The sequence below is a fragment of the Dermacentor variabilis genome, chromosome 6, assembly GCF_050947875.1.
Source record: "Dermacentor variabilis isolate Ectoservices chromosome 6, ASM5094787v1, whole genome shotgun sequence".
Lineage (NCBI taxonomy): Eukaryota > Metazoa > Arthropoda > Arachnida > Ixodida > Ixodidae > Dermacentor > Dermacentor variabilis.
The window spans coordinates 186,267,480-186,294,899 of record NC_134573.1 but is presented as its reverse complement, the minus strand read 5'-3'; the positions used below and the strand labels follow the sequence as shown (position 1 = coordinate 186,294,899).

The window sequence follows — 27,420 nt, the reverse complement described above, 5'->3', positions numbered from 1 at the left end:
GCCGTTTCCCCACCTGGGGATCCTGGTGTTTTCAACTGAGTCGGCAGTCCTGATGTTGACTACTGGCTCCGCTTATACGAACGTGTCAGCACCAGTCATAGGTTGGATCCGACAATTATGCTTGCCAACGTTCTTTTCTACCTCGATGGAGCTCCACTGGCGTGGTTCCAGACTCACGAAGAGGGGATCTCAAGCTGGGATCTCTTCAAAGACACTCCGCGACCTTTTTGGCAATCCGTTTGGTCGACAAGTCAATGCCAAGAAAGCACTTGCCACTGTTTGGGATCGCACCGCTGGTACGATCTGTTGGGAACTCGGCGCTGACGCCCGTGGTTGTACCTGGGTCGCAAGCCCCAAGGGTAGCGTTGGCCTGGCGGCCTGGGGTACAACTGGAAGCATCCGAAGGTCCCGGCAAAGCATGAGTCGACTGGTAACAACGAAACAACTTGTTTATTTTAACATCGCAAAGAGTTGGCGGTCAGGTTGACCGAAGTAGAGAGACGGGAGAGCACTTCACTCAACAGAAGAAATCGGAGCCCTCCTTTTGGCGTCCGGGGGCAGCTGTTTTTATACTCTCGCAGTTGAGGGCAAGAAGGAACCCCTCAAAAGACGAGCACGTGAATGTACAATGGGCTAATGGTGACGCACACTGTCGAAGCGCTGCCGTAGCACCATGTCGAGCACGATCTCGTAGCACCCTGTCGAGCACGATCTCGTAGCACCCTGTTGTAGCGCTGCCGGTCGGGCACAATGACTGTAATGAGAGGATGATCCCTGCTTTGGCATCGCTTGTTTCGGGCACAATGACTGGAATGAGAGGATGATCCCTGCTTTGGCATCGCCTGTTTCGGGCACAATGACTGGAATGAGAGGATGATCCCTGCTTTGGCATCGCCTGTTTCGGGCACAATGACTGGAATGCGAGGGTGATCCCTGCTTTGGCATCGCCTGTTTCGGGCACAATGACTGGAATGAGAGGGTGATCCTTTGCGGTCGCATCGCCGCAGTCGCGCCTGGAAACACCTGCCGATGAGTGTTGCGGCGACGACGATCGGGCCAAAATGTCTGCCGCCCCGCCGCAGTCGCGCCGGCAAAACCACGTGTCGCAGGCGAAACGCAACAGACCGCCCCGCCGGGGGAAGGAGATCCCGATGGACAGGGGACTGCATCCGCTGGCCGGAGGGATGTCGCTCGATGATGCTCATAACCGAAGTCGGGCGTCCCTCGACGTTTCTTGAGCGCAGCGCACAGAGAAGGCCTCGTTCTCTCGTTCAGGTTCGCACGGGACACTGCAAAGTGACTTCGGGAGAGTTCACATTTTTGTTCTCGTTCCCGGCAAGCGTTAGAACTACGCTGAAACTCAACCGCTCAGTCAGCAAGCACGGCACAACCCTCACTAAGCCCTGCCAGGCTCTTTCCCCTTTTTATACCACTGCCTAGTTCCTTACAGTAGTCTAGCATCACTCAGAACGCGTCCACAAATTGAAAAATTGCACTAGAAAGCATATCATCACTTTGAAACACTAAACAAAAGCAATATGTAAAAAAAAAAATCCTGCCTCAGGAAGAAAAACATCAGTAACAAACAATTTTGAGGCTGATTCCTACGTTAGGGGCTTCGACTTAAGCCATCGGCGTTACCGTTGAGACTCCCCTTTTTGTAACGCACCTCAAAGGAATATTGTTGTAAAGCGAGGCTCCAGCGCAGGAGGCGGCCATTTTTGGGAGAGATGGTCTGCAGCCATTGGAGAGGGCAGTGATCCGTCTCAATGATAAACCTCGAGCCGGCTAGATAGCATGACAATTTCTGAACGGCCCACACGAGACACGCACACTCTTTCTCGGTGGCGCTATACGCCTGCTCACGACTGGTCAGCTTACGACTAGCATACAGGACGGGGTGTTCTACTTCTCCCTTTTCCCGTTGGCACAGTACAACGCCCATGCCTCGCTCACTAGCATCGCACTGAACAATGAACCCTTTTGTATAGTCTGGCGATCGTAGCACAGGCTGGTTTGTTAGGGCACTCTTTAGGGCGCTAAAAGCTCTTTCCTTTGTCTCGTCCCAGACGACTGTTTGAGGCTCTGTTTTTCTTAGAGCATCCGTCAGGGGAGCCGCGATATCAGAGTACCTAGGGATGTACCTCTGATAGTAGCCGGCGACACCCAAGAACGACCGAATATCGGTCTTGGTGCGCGGTTGCGGAAAGTCTCGCACAGCGGCCACTTTTATTTCAGAGGGGCGGCGACGACCCTGACCAATCACGTGACCGAGGTAGACAACCTCGGCCTGTGCTAACTGGCACTTAGGAGCCTTGACTGTCAAGCCCGCTTCGCGCAGGCGGGTTAGCACTGCCCGCAAGTGTGTCATATGCTCAGACCAGGATGCGGAGAATATCGCTACGTCGTCTAGATACGGTAAAGCGAATTCTTGCTGTCCCCGCAACACTTTATCCATGAGGCTTGAAAAACAGTATGGCGCGTTCTTCAAACCAAAACTCAACACTTTAGGACGGAATGTTCCCATTGGTGAAATGAACGCCGCATACCTACTAGCCTCTTCTGTAAGTGGAACCTGCCAATAACCCCTGACAAGATCTAGGGTGGAAATAAACTGAGCGCTACTAACTTTCTCAAGGCGCTCCTCGATGTTAGGGATCGGATAAATTTGATCCTTAGTGATGGAATTAAGCCTGCGGTAGTCGACGCAAGGACGAGGTTCCTTGCCCGGTACCTCAACTAAAATCAAAGGGGAGGTATAATCACTCTCACCTGCCTCAATAACACCGAGCTGTAGCATTTTCTTTACCTCAGCCTCCATAATATCGTTCTGGCGGGGTGACACCCGATACGCCTTGGATCGTACTGGCTCTGTGGAGGTAAGTTCTATATCATGAGTAAGTACAGAAGTCCTACCAGGCCTCTCAGAGAACAGACCTTGAAACTCTTGTAATAGCTGGTGTAGTTCGGTTTTCTGCTCGGGCGACAGCGGCGCTTTACTGATAAGGTCACTAATGACTTGACCGGTGTCTTCCCTGTTCGTCACTGAGCCTAGTCCCGGAAGCTCGACCGGAAGCTCTTCAGGAACGTTTACCATCATGCACACCACTGCTTCCCTTTGTCTATAAGGTTTGAGCAGATTACAGTGGTAAACTTGCTGTGCTTTCCGCTTTCCTGGCAGACTTACCACGTAGTTAACGTCCGACAGTTTCTGAACAATTCGTGCTGGGCCCTCCCACTGCACGTCTAGTTTGTTGTTTAGCGATGTGCGCAATATCATGACCTCATCGCCAACCTCAAAACGACGGGCCCTGGCTGTCCGATCATAATAAACCTTGGCCCTCTGCTGGGCCTTTGTCATTGCTTCACCTGACAACTCCTGTGCCCTTCTTAAGCGTTCGAGGAGCTTAAGCACGTACTCCACCACGACTGGGTCGTCGCCCCTACCTTCCCACGATTCTCGAAGCATGCGAAGCGGAGATCGAAGCGAGCGACCGTACACCAGTTCAGCTGGCGAAAACCCCGTAGCCGCATGCGGCGCGGTCCTTAAAGCAAACATCACCCCAGGCAGACACAGCTCCCAGTCAGTTTGATGTTCAAAACACAAGGCTCTCAACACGCGCTTCATGACGGAGTGGAGCTTCTCAACGGAATTCGACTGTGGGTGGTACACTGAGCTGTGTAGCAGCTTTACCCCACACCTTTCGAGAAAAGTTGTCGTCAAAGCGCTAGTAAACACTGTGCCCTGATCTGATTGAATTTCTGCAGGAAAACCAACTCGCGCAAATATGGACAGTAGTGCATTAACTATCTCAACTGAGCTGAGTTCTTTAAGCGGCACTGCTTCAGGGAACTTTGTCGCTGGGCAGATCACAGTCAAAATGTGTCTGTACCCCGTGGCTGTTACCGGCAGAGGTCCCACAGTATCAATAACGAGCCGTCTAAAAGGCTCCGTAATGATAGGTACCAATTTCAACGGCGCCCTCGATTTGTCCCCTGGTTTGCCCACCCGCTGACAAGTGTCACATGTCCTCACGAAATGGTCTGCGTCCCGAAAACACCCTGGCCAATAGTACTCTTGCAAGAGACGGTCCTTAGTTTTCTTAACTCCTAGGTGTCCGGACCACGAACCCCCATGCGACCAGCGCAACAGATCCTGACGATAGCATTGAGGCACGACCAGCTGATCGAACTCCACTCCTCTGCGGTCTAGATACTTCCGGTAGAGGACTCCACCCCTTTCCACAAAACGCGCCGTTTTCCTGGCGATACCTTCTTTGACATTGCAGCGCACGTTTTCCAGGCTGCCATCCTTTTTTTGCTCGGCTATCAAAGCCGACCGGCTGACTTTTAGCAACCTATCAAGTCCGTCTGACGTAGGCGCGATGAGCAAATCAGTAGATAGCTCTTCTAACTTTCCCGCATCGGGATTTTCCTCTCCGGTATCTGGTGCCTTTAACGTTACGGACTCAAGTTTATTCAGTTCGGGCGTGCTCTGAATATCAGCTTGCTGCGCCACTGACCCTTTTTCGTTGTTTGATAACGTCGGCCCCGCAACTACCGCCTTTGCAGCGAGCTCCCGAACCTTCGACCTGGTTAAGGCCTGAACACTAGCTTCACCAAACAAAAGCCCCTTCTCGCGCAGGAGGTGATCGGACCTGTTTGAAAATAGGTACGGGTACTGGGGTGGCAGCATAGATGACACTGCCGCCTCCGTCTCAAGCGCTCCGAAAGGTCCTTCAATAAGCACCTTTGCTACTGGCAGACACACGCTATGAGCTTCCACGGCTTGCTTGATCCACGCGCACTCGCCCGTGAACATATGGGGTTCTACGTAAGACGGGTGAACTACATCCATCGTTGCTGCGGAATCGCGAAGCACTCGGCACTCTTTCCCGTTCACGAGGAGGTCTCGCATGTAAGGCTCGAGAAGCTTCATGTTCTCGTCAGTGCTGCCTATTGAAAAAAACACAACTTTTGGTGTTGTTTCCGGACACTGCGCCGAAAAGTGACCCGGCTTCTGGCACGTATAACAAACGCCCGCTCGCCTCATCTCGAACCGCTTTCTGCGTTCGGCTTCGGCTGCCGCCGTCTCTTTACGTTTGGTCGGACTGCTTTCACTTGCATCCTCACTACGCGTGTTCCCCTTTGCTCTCATGGGTGTGAACTTCGGCCTCTCAAACTTCGAGCCAAATTCACCCTTTTGACCATCCTTAGCTCCGCGAGCCCGACGCGTCACAAACTCCTCGGCTAGCTCAGCGGCTTTAGCCACCGTACAAACGTCTGGCCTATCCAAGACCCAGTATCGCACGTTCTCCGGTAACCGACTATAAAACTGTTCTAGCCCGAAACACTGCAGAACTTTATCGTGGTCACCAAACGCTTTCTCTTCTTTGAGCCACTCCTGCATGTTCGACATAAGCCTATACGCAAACTCTGTATATGACTCACTTCTGTCTTTCTCATTTTCCCGAAACTTCCGACGGAACGCCTCCGCAGACAGCCGGTACTTTTTTAGCAGACTCGATTTTACTTTGTCGAAATCCTCTGCTTCCTCTCTATCCAAGCGAGCGACTACGTCGGCCGCCTCGCCGGGTAACAAAGTGAGCAAGCGCTGTGGCCACGTTTCCCGAGAGAACCCCTGCTTCTCGCACGTTCGCTCAAAGTTAACCAGGAACAAACCAATGTCCTCTCCAAGCTTAAACGGCCGCATCAGGTCAGTCATTTTGAACAATACGCGTTCTCCTGCACCGTGTGCCTGACTTCCATTACGAGCGCGTTCCATCTCTACCTCAAGACGCTTCATTTCCAAAGCGTGTTGACGGTCACGCTCTTGTTGCTCTCGCTCTTTCTGTTCTTTAAGTTCGCGCTCCTGTTTCTCTTTTTGCTCTTTAAGTTCGCGCTCCTGTCTTTTTGACCTCTCCTCAATAGTCTCAAGGCATTCCGACAGCTCGTCATCCTCAGCCTCTAACTCAAGAATAGCCTTTAGCAGTTCAGGTTTTCTTAGTTTGTCTGAGACATCCAGACCCAACTCTCTTGCAAGCTCCAACAATTTCGGTTTGCGCAACGACTTCAAATCCATGGCCGCTCTGAATGCTGCTTTCTCTACTGCTTACTATTGTCTTGCCGCAACTAACCCGGCAGCAACGACAACCACAATTACCAGCTCTGTTTCTGACACTAACAAAAGCCTGGCAAAGCTCAGAAGAAGAAAGTCCCGCACTCACCAAACCTCGCAGGCAGGAATTCCGCGCAGTCGTTCCGCTGCAGGCAACCAGTCGTCACACAGGGCTCGTTGCACTGCTCCCGGATCGTCGTTGAGCTGCTCAGCATACAGTCAACTGCATCTCTTCGCTGCTGGCCTCCGTTGTCGCGATCTCTCCGCTGGCAGACAGTTGTTTGAAGTCGGAGGCGATCTCACCGCTGCCAACCAGATGTTTGGGATCGCACCGCTGGTACGATCTGTTGGGAACTCGGCGCTGACGCCCGTGGTTGTACCTGGGTCGCAAGCCCCAAGGGTAGCGTTGGCCTGGCGGCCTGGGGTACAACTGGAAGCATCCGAAGGTCCCGGCAAAGCATGAGTCGACTGGTAACAACGAAACAACTTGTTTATTTTAACATCGCAAAGAGTTGGCGGTCAGGTTGACCGAAGTAGAGAGACGGGAGAGCACTTCACTCAACAGAAGAAATCGGAGCCCTCCTTTTGGCGTCCGGGGGCAGCTGTTTTTATACTCTCGCAGTTGAGGGCAAGAAGGAACCCCTCAAAAGACGAGCACGTGAATGTACAATGGGCTAATGGTGACGCACACTGTCGAAGCGCTGCCGTAGCACCATGTCGAGCACGATCTCGTAGCACCCTGTCGAGCACGATCTCGTAGCACCCTGTTGTAGCGCTGCCGGTCGGGCACAATGACTGTAATGAGAGGATGATCCCTGCTTTGGCATCGCCTGTTTCGGGCACAATGACTGGAATGAGAGGATGATCCCTGCTTTGGCATCGCCTGTTTCGGGCACAATGACTGGAATGAGAGGATGATCCCTGCTTTGGCATCGCCTGTTTCGGGCACAATGACTGGAATGCGAGGGTGATCCCTGCTTTGGCATCGCCTGTTTCGGGCACAATGACTGGAATGAGAGGGTGATCCTTTGCGGTCGCATCGCCGCAGTCGCGCCTGGAAACACCTGCCGATGAGTGTTGCGGCGACGACGATCGGGCCAAAATGTCTGCCGCCCCGCCGCAGTCGCGCCGGCAAAACCACGTGTCGCAGGCGAAACGCAACACCACACGTGTACAGACGTCGACCGAGTCCTGCGTGCCGTACATTCTCGACGTCTTGGCCTTTTGTGCCAAGGCTGACCCGAACATGTCTGAGGACGATAAGGTTAATCACATCCTCAAAGCCATTGCTGACGACGCCTTCAATTTACTGGTGTTTACGAACGTCACCAGCATCGATACCATTCTCAAGGAGCGCCGCCGTCTCGACCATGCTAAAAGCCGCCGGGTAACCCAGCACATCACGCGACTCCCCAACACAGCTGCTACGTCATCCTGTGACGACCTCTTCCACCAGCCGTCGCGATGTGACAACTTGACCCACCTCATTCGTCGTGAGGTCGAAGCGGCACAACCGGCGGCCCCTTCATTCCCGTTACCTGATCATTCTCCGGTGACAATCTCCTTGATCCAGGCCGTCGTCCGTCAAGAGTTGTCCAACGTCGGCCTGCAATCCATTCGTTCCGTACGCTCGGAACCTCTTTCTCCACGCACGTCCCCACCCCGCTTTTCTTACTCCTTTTATGGACAGCGCAAACCCTCCGAATGGCGAACCGTGGACAAGCCGATCTGTTTTAACTGCCGACGCATTGGACATGTCGCTCGCCACTGCCGCAGCCACTGGAGTTCTCCCACGCGCCATTCCCCTGATTACCACCCTCGCCCTTCTAGCGCGCCCTTTTCTTCGCTCCTTCTGTGCCCGCCCCATCATCTGACCCTGCGACACCTTTGACACGACCCCGCTACTCCCGCTCGCCTTCTCCCTCCCGCCGCCAATCTCGCTCGCCCCCGTCACGCCGTGCTCCTTCTCCGGCCTACTCGCCGCACCCCCGACCGGAAAACTAGACAGTGCAGCTTCTGGAGGTGAAGCTACATTGACGACATTGGCACGAAATCCTCGCTTCACCTTACCCACGAACAACAATCTTTTGGCCGTTCTCGTCGACAATGTTCCTGTGTGCGCGTTGATTGACACCGGGGCGCATGTGTCATTTATGAGTGCCGCTCTTCGCCGTCGGCTCAAGAAAGTTCTGACGCCTGGCCCGAACCGAGTTGTCCAAGTCGCCGACGGAAGGACTATCGCTATTAAAGAGTTTTAGCAGTGCCGTATTACGATACGATAAGTGCGGTATACGGTACGGTATTACCGTTCTGTACTAACATACCGCGATGACCGAAGACGTTTTAGCTGCGTGTGCCGCTCGATGCGTACGGTAATGTGATAATTATGATAGCGGCTAACATTGGGGCTTTGCAGAATGCAATAATTATGCGCTGAGCGCTAAATATTCATTTTGACGAATACTTTAGAAAGCTTTAGCTTGTACATACGCCCATTATTTTTTACAGAAGCGCCCGGCTACGGCAAACTTACCCCCGAATGCAGAGATCTAACTTGACTTCTGGCAGTCTCAAGACAGCTTCGCCGCGCGTCGTAAATCGTGCTTGATCTTGCGGACGACTTGCGAACGACTTGGCTGCGTCGAAGTCCGCTCAAGTTTCAAGTCTGCTCCCGGGCTAGCTTGAAACTGACTTCGTGTGTTATTCCAACATGGTAGCCTCCCGAACGGACGTCGTGCGGAGGTTAGCTGCTTTCGAGTTTGCTTGCCACGCCATGGATACAGCATTTTCAGAGGCGCAGCCCTTGCCGAAAATTCCGCGACCCACCCTACGTGACAGAGGGAATCCGATGGAGCTGTACGACGACGAACAATTCCTCGGTCGCTACAGATTCACGAAGAACGCCGTGCGACTTCTCGCTATGTTTCCTATCCGGGTAAGCGGGGACAACAGAGGACCGCCTGTGTGCCTCCCATGCTGCAGTTGCTGATGGCTGTGATGTTCTACGGCGCTGGCACGTATCAGTCACCGGAGGTCCGGTCCGCATTCCTCAGTCAACAGTGTGGCGCGCAGTTGGAAAGGTTACTCTGCTCATCGCGAAGCACCTGCGCCCGATGCTGGTGCGCTTCCCTCAGTCGCGGAAAGATTGATTGCGAGTGTATTCTCTCATCTCCTGTGACTACACGTGCCATCACCAGTTATTAGCGCTCAGGACCCTATTTACGCTCAGCATTCGGAACTGTCACGCACTCCTCCACCGAATACGAAACATGGGCACTAACATAATAAAAAGTAGCCCAAAATAAGCCAGACATGCACAACATGTGGGCTTACCAGTTTTGTGGCGCTTTCCCTTTTCTTTCCCAGCTTCCTCTATCCGCTTTTGCTTCAGGTTGGTCCAGCATTTTTTCAGTTGCAGGTGATCGCGCCGCGTAATGCCGTGGTTGGCATTATAATGTTTTGCTATTTCTTTCCATGTCTGATTCTTCTTGGTCAACGATGCGACATCAGTTTTCTTGCATTTCACAATATGCTTGTAGTCGTTCACGAGTGTCGTCAGCAGGCTGTTTTCGTCTTCTGTAAAACGGGGTGCCGTCTTGCGTTGCGGTGCATTCTCTTGGGAGGAGAGCGTACGTGAGTGCAACATTGCAGCGTCAAAGCCTGTTGACAGAACAGCAATTTCGTACCAAATGCGGCGCGCGGCCGTCGCGCGAGCCCCACAACTTGTTTTCCTAACAGATGACACTTTCCGAGCAGACGACACGCGCTGCCAATTTGCGATGTCTACGACTGTGCCACACTCTCCCTCTCGTTGTTCTCGACGAGCCCTCCATGAGAAGTAGACAAATCGTTTGCACGTGTCATTTTATTTGTTTTGTTTTTTATCAGGTGTTGTCACCCATATGGGTCCGCACAGGGGACTCTACGGCGCTCGGTACTCTTCGTTCGCAGCACATGTTGCAGTTTTTTTCTTGTTTGTTACTCCGGCCTAGTGCGTTCGAATAGGTTGGCTTTTTATTCAAAGGGTCACGTAGCCCGAGTAGAACAAGGGCCGTCGCCTTCCTTCTGGAATGCCTATAGGCGAAAAGGGACGCGCGAGCTCCCTCAGAAACCGACCGTATGCCTCGTCTCGGCCTCTTGTATCCGGTTGCCGGCCCAGACGGCGCATGAACGCCTTGCGGCAATCGAGAACAAAAGCCGTTCAAAGACCACCATACGAACCAACCATTTCGTTCGCTTCTCTACGGCCAGTTATACAAACACGCAACAAGACCTCTGAGTTAAAGATAAGCTAACACCAAAATAAATGTGACCATAAAATTGATTTGCGCTCAAATGCACTGTCGCCTAAAAGTGTAGCAGCGACTTGAAAGTATGGCGAAACCTGCAACTCAAAAAGCGCGCCAAAACACCGAAACTTGAAGACCACTTAAACCCGCCGGGAATGCGCGCTTTCCGCAAGCAACACTGCCCATCGCAGCGGCGGACGTAGCCAGATGGAATAAATTTACGCAAACTATACTTCAGCATTTATGCCCTGGTAGAAATTTGGAAAGATACATACTTTTTTGCAATACAACGTGCCTTACGCTAATAAATTTATTGTTAACCTCGAACACAGACGAGCTACCTGCTTTTGCATTGAAGCACAGTCTTGACTTGACGAAGCAAGTCAGCTTGAGTGTCTATGAAACGCGAAAGCCGACTTGGGCGTTTTGAAGTCCGCCTCTTGCTTCGGGCCGACTTCATCAAGTCAAGTCCAAGCCCGATCCAAGTTAGATCTCTGCATTCGGGGGTTAGACGCCAGTCACAAGGCCGGTAGCGACATCTTGTGACACTTCGTCCTGCAACACGCGAAACCTTTTGTTACACAGATGTTCTTATCTAATCAATACATAAAAAAGGGGTTTGTTTCTTGTAAATTGTACTGCTGCTGACACTTTACACCAGCAGATAAGTAGAATATAGTTAGTTACTGCAATAGAATCACTGCGTCCCCTCTAAGTAAACTCTGCATCAGTAGATGGCGCCAACTACCTGGTTTTTTTATTTTATGCCACTGTTTATTGTCACTTCGTCGCTCCGCAGAAGGTGATTTAAAGTAACCTCTTGCCTTGGTATTATCATGGTAAAAAAAGCACGCGAGACGTGGACTCTGTGGCCGACATCAGCTTCTCACTGTTTTGGCTTGGTGCAGCTCGGATCGTGACCCACGGTGCCAGCCGAGCCTTACCGACCCCTTACCGTCTAGTATGCCGCACGGAAAGTCATTCCGTACGGTAAAGTTCGCGCATGCGCAGTCCTCGACCGGTACGGTATTACGCACTTACCGTACCGTATACCGTATCGAGCATTGCCCTCACGAACTCATTCTCGGTCTGGATTTTCTTGTCAGTCATTCTGCCCTCATTGACTGTTCGGCCGGCTCACTTCGCCTTGACTTGCCTCTTCTTGCCGACTCTGTGGACCCGCCTCCAAGCCATTTGAGCTGCATGGATTTTATTCGCCTACCGCCTCACTCTGTGACACACGTCGACTTGTTGTCCTCACCAGCTGTACCTGACGGCAATTACGTGGCCGCACCAATTCCGGCCGTTATGCTTACACATGGTGTTACCGTGCCGCACACTGTGCTGAAAATTACTGGCAACTGCACCTTACTTCACGAACTTGTCAATTTCGCGCAAGTTCTGCCTCAGGGGATCTCCTTGGCTATAATTAGCGCTTTGCAGGATGATGAGGTCGAGCCATTCACAGTGGAAGATCGTTACAGCTCAGCCCATACCATGACGTCATCGCACGGTACTGACGTCGACATTGAGAAGATGGTTTCCTCTGACCTTGCACCTGCTCAAGCTGAAGCTCTTTGCCGCGTTCTTGAAGGCTATCGCGACATTTTTTAATTTGACAATCGACCCTTAGGTCAAACGTCCGTCGTGACCCATCGCATAAATACTAGCGATGGAAACCCTATTCACCGACGTCCATATCGTGTTTCTGCGTCGGAACGAGCTGTTATCCAACAGGAAGTCAAAAAGTTGCTTGCAAAGGACATTATCGAGCCTTCCTGTAGTCCCTGGGCATTTCCCGTCGTACTTGTCAAAAAGAAGGATGGAACGTGGCGCTTTTGTGTAGATTATCGCCACCTGAACAAAATCACAAAAAAGGACTTGTACCCTTTGCCACGTATTGATGACGCTCTAGACTGCCTGTACGGTGCCGCCTATTTTTCTTCTATCGACTTACGGTCCGGCTACTGGCAGATATCCGTCGAAGACATGGACCGAGAGAAGACTGCATTTGTTACCCCTGACGGCCTTTATCAGTTCAAGGTGATGCCTTTCGGTCTCTGTACCGCGCCCGCCACCTTCGAACGAATGATGGACTCTTTGCTTCAGGGGTTCAAGTGGGCCACCTGTTTGTGCTATCTGGACGACGTCATCGCTTATTCGCCCAAATTCGACACGCATCTAGACCGTCTTTCAGTGATTCTTGACGTGTTCCACCGCGCCGGTCTCCAGTTGAACTCGTCAAAATGTCACTTCGCTTGCCGCCAAATCGCCGTCCTTGGACACCTCGTGGACGCCAGAGGCGTGCGACCCGATCCGGACAAAATTCGCGCCGTTACGAATTTTCCTGTTCCGAAGACTACCAAGGATGTTCGTAGTTTCGTAGGGCTGTGCTCTTATTTCCGACGCTTTGTGAAGGATTTTGCGACCGTCGCACGTCCCCTTACCGACCACTTGAAGAAAGACGCCCCTTTTTCTTGGGGTCCTGACCATGCCGCATCTTTTTCGCAGCTGACTACTCTCCTTACCACGCCTCCAATTTTGGCCCACTTTGACCCGTCTGCCTCAACGGAAGTTCGAACTGATGCCAGTGGTCACGGCATAGGAGCAGTGTTAGCACAACGCCAGCGTGGACATGATCGCGTTATAGCCTATGCCAGCCGACTTCTATCACCCGCTGGGCGCAATTATTCAATCACAGAGCGCGAGTGCCTCGCTCTTGTGTGGGCTGTTGCGATGTTTCGTCTATACTTGTACGGACGTCCCTTCTGTGTCATCACTGATCACCACGCTCTCTGCTGGCTATCCTCGCTCAAGGACCCCACAGGACGACTCGCTCGCTGGGCGTTACGCCTGCAAGAATATACCTTCTCCGTGGTATATAAGACGGGACGCTTGCACCAGGATGCCGATTGTTCGTCCCGCTACCCCGTCGACGAACCGGCTGATGCCGACGCCATCGCTTGCGTTTTCTTTTCTCTGTGTCCCAGTTGCTTCAAATCGGCAACGAGAAACGGCGTGATCCTTCGACCGTCTGGAGTCAACTCCAGGCGACGCCTTTCTCCGGATGTTTCTCCTTAAGGAGGGGGGCGTTATACCGCCGCAATTTTGATACACACGGCCTTGACCTTCTGCTCGTCATTCCATCGCACCTGCGTTCGACTGTCCTCCAGCAACTTCACGACGCTCCCTTGGCTGGACACTTGGGCGTCTCGCGCACATACGACCGTGTACGCCGTCGATTCTTTTGGCCGGGTCTCGCCCGCTCCGTGCGGCACTACGTTGCCGCTTGTGAGCCCTGTCAGCGCCGGAAGAAGCCCTCCACACCTCCAGCTGGATGTCTCTAGCCGATCGATATCCCACACGAACCCTTTTTCCGTGTTGGTCTAAACCTTCTTGGACCACTTCCTGTCTCCGGCTCCGGAAATAAATGGGTCGCCGTCGCTACTGATTATGCTACGCGGTACGCAATCACCAGAGCCCTCCCGACAAGTTGTGCTACTGACGTTGCTGACTTTCTTCTGTATGACATCATTTTAGTGCACGGTGCTCCGCGTCAATTACTCACTGACCGTGGCCGCAGCTTTCTCTCGGCAGTCGTCGAGGACATCCTCCGCTCCTGCTCGACAAAGCACAAGTTCAGCACGTACTATCACCCACAGACCAACGGCCTCACGGAGCGCCTCAACCGGACCATCACCGACATGCTTTCGAAGTACGTTGCGACCGACCACCACGACTGGGATCTTTACTTACCATATGTGACGTTCGCGTATAATTCATCGCGTCACGACACCGCCGGCTATTCACCATTCTATCTTCTATATGGCCGAGAACCCGCGTTGCTCTTGGACACTTTGCTTCCCTCGGCCACACGTTCAGCCACTGAATATGCCCGCGACGCGATCGCACACGCCGACCACGCGCGCCAGCTCGCCCGCACCCGTCTCGAGGCCTCACAGGAGCATCAGAGGCGCCTCTATGATTGCCACCATCGCGACGTGCACTTATCTCCGGTTTCTCTGGTGCTTCTCTGGTTCACTCATTCGACGTGTGAGCCTTTCCGAAAAGCTGCTGTCGCGCTACACTGGCCCTTACCGTGTGGTGCGACAAGTGACCGATGCCACGTATGAAATCATCCCCGCCGACCTCTCAGCGTCCTCATCAGCTGCAAGTGACATCGTTCGCGTGGCGAGATTAAAACCATACCACACTTTTCACCGCGGATGTGCAGATTAAGCACCGGGACGGTGCTTCTACAGCCAAGGGTGATGCTACGTAACAGCCGCCACAGTGCGGCTGTACTGAGGAGGTCAAAGACGACGTGTGTGCCGGCTTGATATAGCGTTGCCATTTTGGCCTCCGTTAGCTTCCGTGTAAATAAATTGTAAATAGCATTCGGCTTCAGCTACACGTAACAATATTACTTTACCCGAGGTATTTCCTGGCCCTGAATTAACACTGTCTGTTCACTGTTTTCATTGAATGCCATAATACCTGATGTTTAACGCTAAATTTCGGACTTAGTTTATAGCCTTCCTGTCCACAGATATTATCCAGAAGTTGCATATGACTCTGCTTCTTAGCTAGCAACAAAATGTCGTCCGCATAAAACAAACCTGGAAGCTGCTGCTCTACTACTGTACCCGCCTGTTTGTACTATACATTAAACCCGGAATTACCTTCCTTAGCGCCCTTTTCATCCTCACCACGTACAGCATAAACAGCAGTGGGGATAAAGGACACCCCTGCCTTAGTTTCTTGTTGATATGAACGTTCTGCTCGCTCCTCATCCCTTTCCATTTAACGTCAACGGTATTTTCAAGGCAAATCTCTCTCAAAAGCTGTATATAATCGTCGCCCAAGCATTCCCCTTCCAGAATAATCGCAAATGTTGCGGTCTAAGTTGTGATGCGCTCCTGCAATGTCTAAAAAGGCCACATGTAAAGGTATACTTTCTACTCTTGATGTTTCAAAACACTGAGTAAGAACAAATAAGTTATCAGCCTAACGCATACCTATGCTGAAGCCATTCTGAAGTTCCCACAAAATGCCATTATGCTGTGCCCATGCTTACAGCTTTAATTTAATTGCCTGCATTGCTAACCTGTGTGTTACCGACGTAATGGTCAACGGTCTGTACGAGTCAATTCTATCTTTCCTCCCCTTACCTTTATAAATTAAATTCATTCTACTTTATCGCCAACTGTCTGGTATTCGTCTATCTTTTAAAGTTTTTTTCCACTGCTTTCACAGATCTTCCTTACTTTTTGTCCCTAGTTCATTAATCAGCCTAACGGGAACCTCGTCTAGCTCTGTGGCTGTGCGATTAGAAATTTTCTATTCGGCTTTCTTCCAGTTAAAATTTGTCAGCACCAGCTCCTTTTCCACCTCGGTCTCTTTCATGCTCTTTTTATCTTCAAATACAACCTCGTTCTTGCCTTGGAAAGATTCGGCTGTTATTTCTTGGATGTAATTTCATTCCGCGTCCCCTTTCAGTTAGTGTCCATCTTCGTCTATGGTATGTTGTTGTAATGTTCGAGATTTCCTGCCTAATAATATTATGTGGTTCCAAAATATTCTGCGTGCGGCCTTCTTTTTCTCACGTATTTCTGACAACTGACACTTTCACCTTTTACCTTTGCTTGCACCAGTATTTGAACCATAGATTTTTTTCTCCCGATATATTTCCCATTTTCTGGCTACTTCATCCTGTCGCAACTGCGCTTTTTTCGCCTGCCTGCGCTCTCGGGAGGCTTTCTGTAGTTCGGCTATCGCTACTCGTATCTCCCTGTTTCACCAGCTTTTCAGTTTCTTTTTTTTCCTTTCCAACGAGCATATTGCTTCTCTTTCCATATTTCTGTCGTTATTAAACTTATAAGCTCACCGTATTCCGACTCGTTGCTTGGCCATTTGCCAAGTTCTTCCTCGACTCTTGTAACTATATTCGTTATTTGTTCAGCGTTCAAATTTGGACTGGCTATTCTGCGCTCCTTGCTCTCTTTCCCAACTACATATCCCATTTTCAAAATGATGGGTTTACGGTCACTGCATATGCTGCTACATCTTTCCTCGTCAATAACCATTTCTCTTATCATGAATTCTTTCTGTCATCAGACAGTAATCATGGTCGATTGCCGGTTTCCCCTTTCCCACGCGACCTGCCCGTCAGACTTAGGCCTTGTATTCACGATAACGAGGTTATGTTGCTGACAAAGGTCTAGCATTGACTTCCCGTTGCGGTCAGTATAGCCATCTAGATCCTGTATGTGCGCATTCATGTCACTTAATAGGATAATTTCGACACCATTCTCTTTAATAAAACCTTTAATATCGGCACTTAGACGTTCCACTAACTTGTTATTCTTCCCTCTGCAATTATTTCCGGTCCAAAAATACGTTACGCCTAGCCAAGTTTTTTTTTCCACTCATTGTGCCTGATAACCAAAGATGCTCTTGACATTTTGAATTTACCCTTTTCCATTTGGCTCCCAGATGGATGAGCATTCCGACTCCCCCTCCCTTTCTTCTCGATTTAATTCTGTTGCCCCCTTCCCAAACATAGTTCCCCATCACTGGCGGCTCTTCGGAGTATCTAAGGTGCGTTTACGTAGCAGCATATGCCCATATTTGTTCTCTATTTAACTGCTCCTCAACTTCTCATTTCTGTTGCTGCCCTGCATGCTTATGTAGCCTATTGCATGACGAGGTCTCTTTCTTGTTTTCCTCCCTTTTCTGTTATTGACGGCGATGCTCTTGTGAAGTTCCCCTAGGGGACCTTCTTCATTACTACCTACTCTGGCCTCCTGAGCGCCCGCGGGTCCCCTAAAAAAACGACCGCGTGACCAGCAAGTCGCCAGCTCACTTCTCGCCCAAGCCTGTGATTGAAGCGGATCCCGTCTCGTTGGAAACCACCACACCTTCTCACCTCCTTGTTTATTTCGACAACCTCAAACCTTTCTCTCGGCTCATTTTCCATATCGCCTCATTAGCAGCCACTACGGCTCTTTGTACGTTACTGTCACGTACAGGCACCTCCGGCACCGTGCACACCACGATCTGCACCGGAGGGGACAGCTCGCGCAAGTCGTCTACCCCCTTAGCCAAGCTATGGGCTACTCCTGTCACTTTTTTGTTTAGGACGTCATTTAGCCCACCTGCGGTTACGACAAGGCCTCACCCTGCTTCCCTTTGTCATCCTTTTGTGTGATTTGGACTTGACAAGGGGCATTGGACCCTGAGTTTCTGCTTTTCCTTTCTGGCCGCATCAAGGTAGGTGCATCTCCTTCCGGCTACCCCCTCCCCACGTTGCGCACATTCCACGTGCTATGTTGACACTCACTCTCCTGTCACGTCGGTAGACTGCGTTGCCTTTTCACGACCATTATCGTTCACAATCGCGTCCCTGTTCAGGTTTTACTCGGCTGCTTGAAGTCTTTATTCCACTGCCTTCCGTGCATCATGCTCCATATTTAGCTCATTTTTGAGCTCTTCAACCTGTTTGACAGGCTCATCCTGGAAAGCCTCCATTTTCTTCAGCCTAGCATCGACACCACGGCACCTGGCGATTGACTCGATTTCCTCTCCGTTCTCATCCGTCCACTCGTCTACCTTGAGGGACTCCCCGCACACTGCACGCTTTGCCGTCTTTCTTGCCGTGTGTTGCACTTGGCTTTTTGTAATACACACCGAAGCTTTCAGGGCACGTGCCTTCTAGCAAAGGCCGATATGCACAGAATCTAAATGTTGAAACTGCTGCAAAGTAATTATCATCAATGTTTTAGAATCAGTAAATGCCGCGCAGACTTAAGGCGTGACACGTGTTCACATGTGTTCAAACACGCGGCCACGCTCTCACTGTCCCACCAAAGCACTATTACCGATACCAATGCACACAACACACACTACAACACATTGAGGGCAGGTTAAAGATCTCCTGGTGGTGAAAATTAACCCGGAGTCCCCCACTACGGCACGCCTCATAATTAAATCGTGGTTTAGGCACGCAAAACTACAGAATTCCATTCACACACACACACACACACACACACACACACACACACACACACACACACACACACACACACATATATATATATATATATATATATATATATATATATATATATATATATATATATATATATGCATCTTTTGGACGATTCTTTGCGGTCACCTTAGTACAACGGAAGTCATGCATGCAAATGAAATGGCAAATGCAGTCAACTTGTTAGCAGCAGTTAGCAATAAGAAAAATTGACAACGTGAAAACGCGCGCGTAATATAGAGCTAGCCTCTTTGGGCGATCAAAGTTCACCATAGCGCTTCTGCGCTATACGTGAATAGTTGTCACGACAGACACTGTTATGTTTTGAATATAGCATTCGTTGATCACTTAATATACATTTTGAGTGCTTATTACAGCGGAAACAGCTTTGGACAACGGCTCGGCAGGTTGCAGGGCACGTTGCGCAGATGAGGAGCTTCGAAGCGCTCGCGCAGTGGCGAAGATTTTGCACTCCTCGGCTGCGTAACAATGGAGAGTGCATTAGAAACGAGGCAAATAAATCGCACTTCCATCTGACTGCCATAGACCCGTGAGTAAACCTGCCTCCTACAGTGAACTTTTGCAGCGCCCATTCCACGACGGATACACAATGATGTATACCTGGAGGAAGCGCGTGCCTCAACCAACTCGAGCTCGAACTGGACGGTGGAGAAACTGAAGCGTGGTCCACGCATAGTGAAAAAGTCCTGGTGACCCGAAGGCGGTATCTTCATGTTGTGCGGCAAGGTGAAGTAGTTGAAGGACAGCGACAAAGGCTCCTTCCGGCACTCCTGGTCATCCGGGGTGCAGTCGCGCTTCTCCCGCTTGCATCGCCTGCGAAAGACAAATGAGACGTTGTCAGAAAAACATTATGAGCGATGTTGAACATATGGGACATGGTGTCGCAAAGGTAGAGTGCGCAGACTTGGTCCAGGCCACAAGTAAGTCTGTATTTCACTAGGTATCCAAACGACGACAGCCGAGCCCTTCAGATTTGCGAGTGGTTTTCCCCGAGCAGCTTTACTCATCGGTTCCCATAAACATACTCGCACTCTGTAGTCTTTCTGGCTCTGTCTAGGACTGCTCAGTGATTCATGATGGAGCTGACAGAAGCAGGCTACGTGTGGTGCCGAAGCCCGGGGACGCAAAGCTTGAAAAGGGAAAGGGCGCGATGAAACCGAATTCATTGTGTCCCACACACATCGCCTCAGACTGGCAGCCAGACTAGAAGAGTGTCACAGTTGCGCTAACCATTGTTGTAAAAGCTGCCTAATACGTCATCCCAAGATCGTCATCCTAATCGTAATCTTAAGATGCGACCGCTCGGCAGAACGACAATAAGGAGGGCAGAGGTTCAGTATATGTCACAAAAAAATTTCGAAAGAACCAAGAGGTGGCAACCACCGTGATCAAATTTCCACACGAAATACCTATGGAGTGAGAGACTGGGGCACTGCCTGGTCCGTGCTGAATAACCGATTAAGGCGAAAGCCTTAGATGGCTCACGGATCGAAACATCCGATGTCCGGCATTATGTCACCAAAATTTATGGCAACAAAATTCATAGGGAGTCGAACCCACCATCTGTGATGTTAATTAAGGTGAAGTATTAACGACCTTCGGTGTTAAGGTGAATGAGGCCATCAATTTCTTTATAAGAAAACGTGAAGCCGAGGCGATGAAAAAGAAGCATCAGCACGACCTGTGGTGTTAAGACAAAGTTAACGAAGGTATTCGAACCCACGACCTTTGGTGGGAGTAGAACTCACTTGGAGATACGGGCGAATCGATTCCAATTGACGTCGCGAAGGTCTAGTGTCGACCCCACTACCTTAGGTATTAATTATGGTGAAATGAATTAAGGCGCACTTAATTAAGATCGAGTTCATTAGGGCACTCGAACCCAGGACCTCTGGTGGGAAAAAACAAGCAATAGGAAGTAACCATGCATTCGAATGAAAATGTCAAGTGATGTAATGAACGTCTCCTGAGTGCGCAGGTTTTAATCTTCATCTTCTTTAGCGTATGCGAAAGTGACTGCCAACTTTTTATTAATAACAAAATAGCGAAGGCTCGTCCCGGAAACTTCTGTAGACCTACCCAGTATGAAGACAAGAAAGTGCAAAAATAAGTAAAAGTTGTGACGTCATAATGGATTTACCCGCGCCTCAATTTGGCCCCAAAACTGACCGAGAAAAGCGTGATATTTACTGTGTGCTTGTGCAAAGCCATCATGTTACAGACAAATGCAGGAGAAGTTCCGAAAGAGAATTTATAGGTCTTGCCTGATTTGAGTAATTTTCTTAGTGTAACCGTAAAAAAAAAAACAGTGATGTATTTTATTTCATTAGCTTATTTTGTTACAACCGATACTTCGTTTGTGCCTAGCTCGCACCACGTCGTTAAGCTTAACTTGATGCAAGTAAACCGAGACGTTTTGCAGCTTCAACCGCACTGTCACCGCGCATAACGAAAGATGATGATGATGATGGTGATGATGATGATGATGATGACGACGATGATGACGACGACGACGACGACGACTTATTGGCATCCCCTTTAAAACAGGGCGGCGACAAATAGTCCCCGTGCCTGTTTGGTTTAATCGTGTATGCTATACATTGTTTTAATCTTAGCAATCTTCTGTAGCTCTCCTTAATCTTTTTTGGTCAAAAGTTCTCTATCTACTTAGTGCCGCTACTTATGCCTGTAATGGATCCAGTTATATCAATCTCTTCCCTGCTTTTTTTTTTCCACCAATATACTCTACACGTCACTCGCTCTTCTCGACTGCTGACCGGTTGATGCTTCCGTTCACTTTAAATCCAGGCGCTTCTGACATGTGTACGTTGTCTATGGGTCTCGCTGGGTGATTCCCTTTGCATACCATTAGGGTGTGCTCAGTGGTATCCGGATTTTTGCTGCCGCACACACATGCTTCATCTAATTGCGAATATTTGCGGCGGTATGTTTTTGTCCTCAGGCAACAACCAGCTCGAGCCTCGAATAGCAAGGCTTCGTGTTATCGTACACATGTTCCTTTCTAATTTCTTTTTTCTGATTCTACTAAATCTCCATGGCCTTTCGTTTCCGTTCTTTGCATCCAATTAACTGTCTCTGTTTCTCTCACTTTCTTTCTGATTTCTCCTGGTTGTCTGTCTTAAATTTCATTTACTCTGTCAACTTTCTGTCAATTACTTTGCCGACTTTCTTGACTTCTTCCTCCATTCTCTGTCCACGCTTTTCAGGTACAGATACTTGTGCATTTTAGCCGCCCATTTCTTTTGATCCGTGTTCCGGAATCTTTCTTCAAAACTAATTTTGAACTGCGCTGCTCCGATTTCAAACGAGGCCCAACCCATGTTCCTTGCACTACCTCATTTGTAGCTTTGGCGCAGACTCCTAAACCCATCCGATCCTTGGTTAACTTTCATCCCGACAATAAATCAAATTTTAGGCACAAAGTAGCATTTGCAAACGTTAGCGCTGGCACCACGACTCCTTTCTAGATCCCAGGCACCAATTCAAATTTATTGCGGCCACGAAGTGCTCTTACATATTATGTTCAGGTTATCTTGGTGAATGCTTGAGTATGTATTTCATTTGTTTATGTATACGCCGAGGTATTTATATTTCTTGGCTGTGGGTATGACTTGCTGTTGAATCGAGACCACATAGTTACTCGCCTCTTACTCGATTTCTATGTGCCAAATTTAAATAGGCAAGCTCTCCCAAGTAAAAAAAAAGGACCTAATAAAGAAAGGATAAAGAATGAAAGTGTCCAACTCAAGATATAAGATAGAATTCGCGCAACTGTCAGAACTGATCAACAAGGCGAAAATAAGTGATATCCGAAACTATAACGTGAGAAAGACTGAAGAAGCCGTAAGAAATGGACGCAGCCTGAAATCAGTGAGAAGGAAACTTGGCATAAGACAAACCAAGACGTATGCACTGAAACATAAGCAGGGTAATATCATCAGCAATCTCGAAGATACAGTAATAGAGGCAGAAGAATTCTATACTGACTTGTACAATACCCAGAGGAGTCAGGATACCTCCATTAGAAATAGTAATGAACAGGATACAGAAACTCCTATAACTAGCGATGAGGTCAGAAGGGCCTTGCAAGACATGAAACGACGAAGAGCGACAAGAGAAGATGGAATAACGGTCGATATAATCAAAGATGGAGGAGACATAGTGCTTGTAAAACTGGTGGCTCTTTATACTAAGTGTCTATCGACTGCAAAGATCTCAGAAAACTGGAAGAATGCAAATATACTAGTCCACAAAAACGGAGACGTTAAATATTTGAAAAAATGATAGGCCCATTAGCTTACTCCCAGTGTTATATAAAATACTTACCAAAATAATTTCCACGAGAATAAGGGCAACACTGGACTTTATTCAACCAAGGGAACAGGCTGGCTTCAGGAAGGGATACTCTACAATGAATCACATCCATGTCATTAATCAGATTATCAAAAAATTCGCAGAGTACAATAAGCCTCTCTATGCGGATTTCATAGATTACGAAAAAGCATGTGATTCAGTAGAGATACCAGCAGTCATAGAGGCATTACGTAATCAAGGAGTACAGGCTGCTCACGTAACTATTTTGGCAAATATGTACAGAGATTCCACAGCTACCTTAGTTCTACACAAGAAAAGTAGGTAGATACCTATAAAGCAAGGGGTCAGACAAGGAGACACAATCTCTCCAATGCTATTCACTGCGTGCTTGGAAGGAGTATTCAAGCTATTAAAGTGGGGAGGCTTAGGAGGAAGGATCAACCGCGAATATCTCAGCAACCTTCGGTTTGCCGATGACATTGTTCTATTCAGCAACACTACAGACGAGTTACAACAAATGATTGAGGGCCTTAACAGAGAAAGTGTGAGAGTGGAGTTGAAGATTTATTGTGCAGAAGACAAAGATAATGATGAATAGCCGGGCAAAGAGACAAGAGTTCAGGATCGCCAGTCAGCCTCTAGAGTCTGTGAAGGAGTACGCTGACCTAGGTCAATTAATCACAGGAAACCATGATCATGAGAAGGAAGTTCATAGAAGAATAAAAGTGGCTTGGATTGCATAGGGCAGACATTGTCAGCTCCTGGCTAGAAGCTTACCATTATCATTGAAAAAGAAGGTGTACAATCAGTGCATTTTACCAGTGCTGACATATGGGGCAGAGACTTGGAGACTGACAAAGAAGCTTGACAACAAGGACCGCGCAAAGAGCGATGGAACGAAGATTGCTGGGCATAACGTCAAGAGACAGAAAGATAGCGGTTTGAATCAGGGAACAAATTGGTATATATGACATTCTAATGGACATCAAGAGAAAAAAATGCAGCTGGGCAGGTCATGTAATGCGTCGGTTAGATAACCGCTGGACCATTAGGGTTACAGGTTGGTACCACGAGAAGGGAAACGCAGTCGAGGACGGCAGAAGACTAGGTGGAGCGATGAAATTAGGAAATTCGCGGGCGCTAGTTGGAATGGGTTGGCGTAGGACAGGTGTAATTAGATATCGCAGGGAGAGGCCTTCGTCCTGCAGTGGACATAAAACAGGCTGATGATGATGATGATGATTGCGATGATGATGGCGATGATGATGATGCAATTTAAGGCTAGATTTGTCGTTGCATTACCAGACATATTGACCAGTGTCTGTAGATATATTACATTGTCCGCTAGTAGCACTATGTCGTCCGCATACATCAGTGCGGGGACCTTCTCTTGCACCATTTGTCCATTACGCGTGTATGATAAATCCTAATGGACTGTTTTCCGGTTGTCTTTCTATGCCCTTAACATAAAGTGTGAACTGTGAACATAGAGGGCATGTCTGCTTCATTTCTTAGCGAATTTCAACAACTTCATTACAAGTTGAGCCATCCCACATAATTTTACTCGGTAGTCTCAACATATATCCCTTACCAGCTCCATGACAATGTTATCTATGCCTCCGCGCTTGGAATATCTTATAACAACTCCCTGTCTACGTTGTCGTAGGCTCCCTTAATATCCAAAAATGATGTCCATAAAGGTATATTCTGAGCTACTTAAATCTCTATGCACTGAGTTAATACAAAAATATTATCGTCTAAGCGTCTGCCTTGTGTGAACATTCTATAGACGAACACATTCGGCTGTACACATTCGGCTGTACACATTCATTCCCAGTACATCATTTGTTCCCGCCCATTTGGACAGTTATAATTTTATGGCTTCCATTGCCATTCCATATAGCACCGAAGTTACTGTAACACCCCTGTTTGAGCTCGTCTTATCCTCATCACGTTTGCCTTTGTATTAGCATTAGACGACGACAGCGCCATACACCGTGGTGGCTTAGCGGCTCTCACATTGCGCTGATAAGCACGAGGTCCCGGGATCAAATCCCAGCCGTGGCGTCCGCATTTAGATGTCAGCGAAATGCAAAAGTGCCCGTGTACCAAGCATTGGGTGCACGTTGAAAAAAAACCAGGTGGTCAAAATGAATATGGAGTCCGCCAATACCACGTAGCTCATGATCGAATCGTGGTTCTCACACGTACAAACGGAGAATTAAATTTTCTTTCACGTCAGCGCCGCGCAATATTAAGCAGTACGGAAGGAGCATTTGAAATGCAGCAATGAGTTTTGCTAATTGACCTTAGGAGCACAGAGTTCCTTACAATAATTACTAGAGGCAACTCTGCCACTGCAATCGTTCAGCCAAATAAACGAAGAAAAGACTTACCGCATACGTAAACAATGAACAGATTTACTCAAGCACCCACCAAGATAATCTGAAAATCAAAGGGAAGTCGAATGCAGCAACAATAAAACACAGATTACTTTGGAGCGACAATAAATATGAAATGGCAGAAGTTCCCTCTGGTAATTATTGTATGAAACCGCATGCATAGGATATTCTTGTGTTTACAGGAGCAGGTGTAGCAATGAACTCAGCGGCCCATAGAATGCATATGGGTCAAAGGAAGATGAAATTTAGAAGTGGCCAACAGAGGTCGAACAGGGGAACCCTCAGCCCGAAGCCAATGCTACGACAAAGCCTTTGTCCAAGCGTTGGTTCAGGGCTGAGGCTTTCAAAAAGTATTGAACTCTTATATGCCCCATAGCGACTCTTTGGGTGACCGGTATGAGTGACACTTCGTTCGGGTTCCGCTTTGTCTGTGGGGGATTGTGTACTTGCGTGTGATAAGGTCTAACGGGTCCTACGTTTTATGGTCGGCGTCCCTGAAGTATCCGGGTGGACAGTCCAGCTTGTTGCATCGGTAGCCGCCGCGGGTGTTCAGGCACACCTCGTTCTCACCCCGACAGATATCGCCACGCTCGCATTCGTCGATGTCTGCACAGATTTAGGACGGTAACCACACCGTAACAGCACGAATCAGCATGCCAGTTTGTTTTATTCCCTTAGGCGTAATATTGCAAAAGACAATGAAGAAGGCTTGTCTCTTTCATTGTTGTCTGGTTTATTGGGACAGCACTCAAGATCATGGATTACAATGACAGGAACACGCCAAACCACATTTCACAACAATAATTAACAGACACTCACATTCCCTTTAGTGACGTTACGGCCACAAGAAGCGCGGTTGTACGTATGACAACTCATCGATTCCTCTGCCTACATGCGAAGGCAGCGACGCTGCTTCGAAAGATTGCGCGGGACACCACATGTTTTAAGGCGAAAGCCTTAGACGGCTCATGGGACGAAGAACCCGATGTCCGGCGTTACACCATCCGGCTTCATGGCACCAAAATTCATAGGGAGTCGCCCTCTCGACCTTTGGTGGGAGTCTAAGCCACTACCTGTGATGTTAATTAAGGCGAATGTAATTAATACCGACAACATTTCGTTGGAGTCGAACCCTTCACCTTTGGTGTGAGTCGAGCCCACGACCTTTGGTATTAATTAGGGTGAATTAGGTCATCAATTTCTCCATAATATAGCGTAAATCCGAGACGAAAAGGAAGCGTCAGCACGACCTGTGTTGTTAATTAGGGCAACAATAATTAAGGTGCTCGAACCAACGAGCTTTAGTGGGAGTCGAGCCTTCGACTTTTGATGGAACCAAAATTGAATGGCGCCAAAATATGTGGTGCCACCGTTGATGTTCGAACACGCGACCATTCGTGGGAGTCGAGTCCACGACCGTTGCTGTTAATAAAGGCGAATTTAAGGCACAGCAAATTAAGATACTCTAACCCACGACCTATTGTGGGAGTCGAACCCCCGACCATTGGTGGGATTGGAACCCACGACCTTTGGTGTTAATTAAATCAAACTTGATTAAAGCCCTCGAACCAACGAGCTCTAGTGGGAGTTGAACCTCGACCTTTGGTGGACCAAAATTCAATGGCACTAAAATTGGTAGTGCCACCATTGATGGTCGTACCCACGACCATTGGTGGTAGTCGAACATGGGACCGTTGGTGTTTTTAAGGCGCCGTTAAAGCACAGTTAATTAAGATATAGTTAATTAAGACCCTTGAACCCATGATCGTTGGTGGTAATTAAGACAAAGTTAATTAAGGGACTCGAACCAACTAGCTTTGGTGGGAGTCGAGCCCACGACCTTTGGTTTTAATTAAGACGAAGTTAATTAAGGTACAGTTAATTAAGACATAGTCAATTAAGTCGCTCCTTCGATTTCCATGACCTTTAGTAGGAGAAAAGAAGCAATAGGAAGTAACAACGCATTCGAATGACAATGTCAAGTACTTTAATGAATATCGCGTGAGCGTGCAGGCTTTCCCCTTCATCCTCTTTTGTGCACGCTAAAGTGACTGTCAATTTTTTAGGGCACAGTTTATTAAGGTAGAGTTAATCAAGGCACTTGAACGCACCACCTCTGGTGAGAGAAAACGAGAAACAAGAAGTAGGAACGTATTCGAATGAAAATGTCAAGCAATGTAATGAATTTCTCGTGAGAGCGCGGGCTTT

The 27,420-nt window shown here is 48.9% G+C and overlaps 1 protein-coding gene across 1 annotated transcript in view; it reads right to left on the bottom strand.

Moving 5' to 3' along the window:
• LOC142585949 (uncharacterized) overlaps positions 1–27,420 on the bottom strand; it is a 101,634-nt gene that overhangs the window by 3,119 nt on the left and 71,095 nt on the right. Inside the window, exons 22-23 of the mRNA XM_075697079.1 lie at positions 25,689–25,818; positions 19,076–19,288 (exon numbers count right to left, since the gene is read on the bottom strand). Coding sequence (XP_075553194.1) covers positions 19,076–19,288; positions 25,689–25,818 — 343 coding nt within the window. The remainder of the gene's footprint in view (positions 1–19,075; positions 19,289–25,688; positions 25,819–27,420) is intronic.